The 4,704-nt window shown below is 33.0% G+C and overlaps 1 protein-coding gene across 1 annotated transcript; it reads left to right on the plus strand.

The window, feature by feature from the left end:
* Nucleotides 1-2,214: 2,214 nt before the first annotated feature.
* On the plus strand, nt 2,215-4,223 carry LOC112026095 (serine/threonine-protein kinase-like protein ACR4). The gene is given in 4 exon segments (XM_024058780.2): nt 2,215-2,729; nt 2,732-2,806; nt 2,809-3,009; nt 3,012-4,223. Coding segments are annotated over 4 exon segments (990 nt in total). The 5' UTR covers nt 2,215-2,503; the 3' UTR covers nt 3,500-4,223.
* Nucleotides 4,224-4,704: the final 481 nt, after the last annotated feature.

A 4,704-nucleotide genomic window follows, 5' to 3' on the forward strand; every position in this document is an offset into this window, starting at 1 on the left:
TTTGGAATGTCTTGATTTCAAATCAATAGGTTTAAAAATTTTCTTTTTCTAAATTTTTTTTGGATAATTCGATAGATGGAGTAGAAATTTGAACTTTGGACTTCTTCGTTGGAAATATTAGGAAAAGTTTCTTCAGCGACAAGGCTCTCATCGTTTAATTGCTTTAATAAATATTAACCTACAATTTTATATTTGAAATACTATCTTCCAAAATGACCAGAATAACATTCTAATATCCAAAATGTCCTTTGAAACCTTCAAAGATCAAAATACCCTTGAAACAAATAAAATAAAAAAAATAAAAAAGAGTATCCTAGAAACATCTAAAATGACAAAAATATCTTTAGAATCTTTGAAATAAATAAAATACCATCAAAACCTTCAAAATGATTGAAATATACCAAACCTATAAAATGACCAAAACCACCTTAAAAAAAACCTCTAAAATGATCAAAATATTCAAAAATACCCCCAAAACTACTAAAAGACAAAGAATACCTTGATAATTTTCAAATAAATAAATTATCCTTAAAACACCAAAAATGACACAAATACTCCAGAATCTTTAAAATGACTAAAATAACATTCCACTAAGTGGTCAAAATACCCACACAAAAATTTCAATATGACTAAAATGCCCATAAACCATCAAAATGATTAACCCCCTTCCCCCTCCAAAAAAAAGGGCGTGACTTCTATCTTGTGTCTCTTGCGCACTGAATCTGCTATGATCATGACACGTGTTTGAAAATGGACAAGTGTCATGATCGCAGTGGGTCCAGTGTCATAGGACACTGGATAGAAGCCATACCAAAAAAAAAAAAAAAAAAAAACCATTAAAATGATTGAATTACTAAACATTCAAAAGGAACCCAATATGCCATAAACCTTTAGGATTCACCCCCAAAATTTGAAAAATTGCACAAAAAATAACTTTCCAGATCCTCAAAGTATTTTAAAAACTTTGGAAATGCACAAATCCTAACAGTGACCCAAGCATTGTGTAACTTATAACACGTTTGTCATATTGGTTGTTATTTCTAGTGTAATTCTTTAATTCTTTTAATTTAGGGGAATGAGGTATTTTGGTAATTTTAGAGATTTGGATGTGTTTTGGAGTTTTAAGAGGTATTTGGATCATTTAAGTTATGTTGGTATGAAGTAGGGGACTGGGGAATAAAGAACCTATGAGGCAAAAGTCTCGAAATTGTTCTTTGCAAGTTAGCTTGGGGTGCAACCATGTACTATGTTTAAATTAAAAAAAAAAAAAAAATTCAAGAATTCAGAGAGGCCAAGTCAAAAGAGTTTAATTGTCTATAAAAGGGATGTAAGAGTTCAAGTAGAGGTCAAATGAAGTAAGTACTGTTTTTTGGTTATGAATAGTGGTGAAAATTTTTAAGATCACGTCTATTTTCACAATTATCTAGTGCGGCTAATTGTGAGTGGTGAAAAATAAATAGTGGGCTCATGTGAAAATACAAATAGCTAGTCACAGTGTATAATTTTCTCTATATCCTTAACAAGATGTCTAATAAATGAGAAGTAATGGAAGTTTTGTAGTGGTGTTGTTAATTAATATGATCGTAGAGTAGCCAAAGTTGTTGTTACGAGTGTTCCGTTTAAAGATATTGCCTTTAATTTGTACTACTGGCCTGTGCCCTGTGGTTGAGTGTCCGCAGTTCTGAATTCCTTGCTTTGAAACCTGTTTTTTTGAATTAAATTGGCTTGGTCATCCAAAAAAAAGAAAAAAAGAAAAAAAAAGAGGACATTTGTAGGTGAGCTCGATAACTTTGCACTTTGGTAGTTATAACTAAAATGCTATACTGTTTGTTTCCTAATATTTAGCCATACCTAACTTCACTTTTGCTTGATGACTTTTATTTGCTTAATCTTTCCATTATGTACTTGTGTTGTGTGTAAAAGACAAATATATAGTAGTTGATGCCCCAAGAGTGAAAAGGTGAACAAGGCAATCACCTACTAATTATTAAACAAGTACAGATATTTATCGTCTCAATTCTTGACAAAGTAACCCCTATTAACGGGAAGTTAGGAAATCCAGTCATAATAAAGTCATAAAGAGCTACCTAACCATGACAAAGAAAAGGAAAATAATTAAAATTAATACATTTATATAGATTAACAAAATACTTATTTCTCATACGTAATAATAAAGCTAAGAGTTTTCCTAGATTTTCTATAACTACATGTCACATCAAATCTTTTGCTTTGATAAAGTAAAGGAGAGGCGGCCAACCATGAACAAACATATATAGAACTAGTGGAAGATTCCAACTTTCTCACCTATCCACCGATTCCCACCCCAGTTTTCTAACAGACAACTGTTTTTCTTGCTTGTATCTTTCATTCATTGGGTGACTTGACTTGGGTTCACACACACACACACACACATATATAAGCTCATTCACTATGTTATTATGACCAGCTCTTCCTCTATTCAAATTTTAAGCCCTCATCAAACCCTGCTAATTAAGACAGTAAAATGAACCACACTCAGTATATTGTTTATTGCTTTGTCATGGTTAGCTTATCTATCTCTCTCATCATTCTTGGTATTGTCCTCTATCTTATTTGCAAAAAGAGGCCAGTTGAATCAGAAGAAAGTCTTCCTATTAAGCTTGTTGCTCGTGCGTACACATTAACTGATATTGATGCTGCCACTGATGGCTTCAACCACCGCAGAATTGTTGGCCAGGGCCGCCTTGGAACTGTTATGCCGCCGTACTTGAAGAACAAGTTGCAGCTGTTAAGCGGATTCATCCCCGGCTTGTTTTGAGTAATGCAGGATTGGATTTTCAACCGTGATCAAATCTCTTTCGTTAGCCCAACACCCCCATATAGTGTCAATTTTAGGCTTTTCAGAAGCTCCTGGTGAGAGAATTATAGTAATGGATTTTGTTGGCATGGTAAGTTTAGATTTTTATTTGCATCAAAACCCAGATGGGGTTTCTCTATTGGATTGGAGCCACCGCTTGAGGATTGCCGCAGGGCTGCCCGAGGGCTAGAGTACTTGCATGAAGGCATGGCACCAAATATAGTCCATGGTTGTATCAAGGCCTCAAATATTTTAGTTGATGCGAAATTTTGTGCAAGAGTTTGTGATTATGGGCTATCTTTTTTGGCACCCCAAGAGAGGAAAGGTCTAATAGGGTATGTGGATGATGAGTACTGGAGTAACGAAGGGTGTGGACCTTGCAAAGAAAGTGATGTTTATGGGTTTGGGGTGGTTTTATTAGAAATTTTGAGTGGGAGAGTAAGCGAAGAAGGGTTGCTAGTTAAATGGGCATTGCCATTGATTAAGGAAATGAAGCTTTCTGAACTTTTGGACCCAAGACAGGTATTTCCTTCTGATGTGAAGCCTCTTGTTAGGATGGCCAAAGTTGCTTCATCTTGTGTTGGTAACTCTAGGAAGAGTAGGCCTTCCATTGGTCAAGTGGCAACAATTTTGAACAGTTTGGAGATGGAGTTACGTGTTTGATTCAAGGGTCTATCCTCCAAAAAACGCCAAGGACTCGGTACCCATTTTGAACAAGTCAGAGATATATTTTTATTAATTGGTGCCTCTTTAAGTTAACAGACGGTGTCCAAGTATTTCTGGTCTAAAAGGTTGCTGCTACTAGTCTTTTATGAGAATTTTTTTATGCAAATGAAGAATTTGGAAAATTTGGAGCATTTGACTTTGATCAAATGGTATCATAAAGTATGAACTCTTGTGAGTTTGAAACAGCTTGCTATGCTTGAGAGTTAGCTAGGCTCCGTTTGAGAAGCATTCGAGAGAACTGTTGAAATTCAAAGGTGGGACGGTGGCTTTTCTCTTAAGGACGGTGAATTTTGATCTTTGATTGCGTGTGGAGCAGGGAGTCTTTTTGTGGTGAAAGGGACCCATTTATTTATTTATTTATTTATTTTTTGGGTTCTTTTAAATCACCGATTCACCATCTTTATGTGTAGCTCTTTTTCATCATCGATTAAACATCATGTGAATATCATTAATGTACATGTATACAATTTGTGTGTGTGTGTGTGTGGGTTTCCTTTAGCTTTTTAGACAGCGTAGGAAAAAAAAATGTCTACATTATCATTATGTATAATATTAACTTATTAACTTATTGAGAAAGGGGACCATATTACATACCGATGGGAAAGTAATTGAGTCCTATTGGTGTTCTCACTTTTTAATGCTAAGTCTTTTCCTTTGCCCATTGTTTAATGTATAAATATTATTACTGGTTGTTCTGTTTATAAGAGTAAAACTCTATTCTCTCACATAATAGTAAAATTAAAAAAAAAATGATTTATATGAGAAAACATTATTGTAAACCTAGCTTATAACCCCATACATATGCATAGATACATTTAAAGATATATAATAAGATGTATAATATAATTTATATATATATATATATATATATAATTTGAATACTATTGATAATCATTTTTATATTTTATTAAATCTTAAAAAAATTGTAAAGATATTATTAGGTATAAAATGTAAATTGTCCGTTTTTTTTTTTAATTATTATTGTGAAACACTTTTTTTTTGATTAAATTATTCTAGACTCTTTGGTTTTTGTATTTAATAACCTACATTAATGAATATTTATGATGTGGTCTCACATTTAATTTTAAAATTAAGAAATAAAACTTTTTAAGAATAAATAATTTATGACACATGGCGCAAAA

The sequence above is a fragment of the Quercus suber genome, unplaced genomic scaffold, assembly GCF_002906115.3.
Source record: "Quercus suber isolate HL8 unplaced genomic scaffold, Cork oak 2.0 scaffold_453, whole genome shotgun sequence".
NCBI lineage: Eukaryota > Viridiplantae > Streptophyta > Magnoliopsida > Fagales > Fagaceae > Quercus > Quercus suber.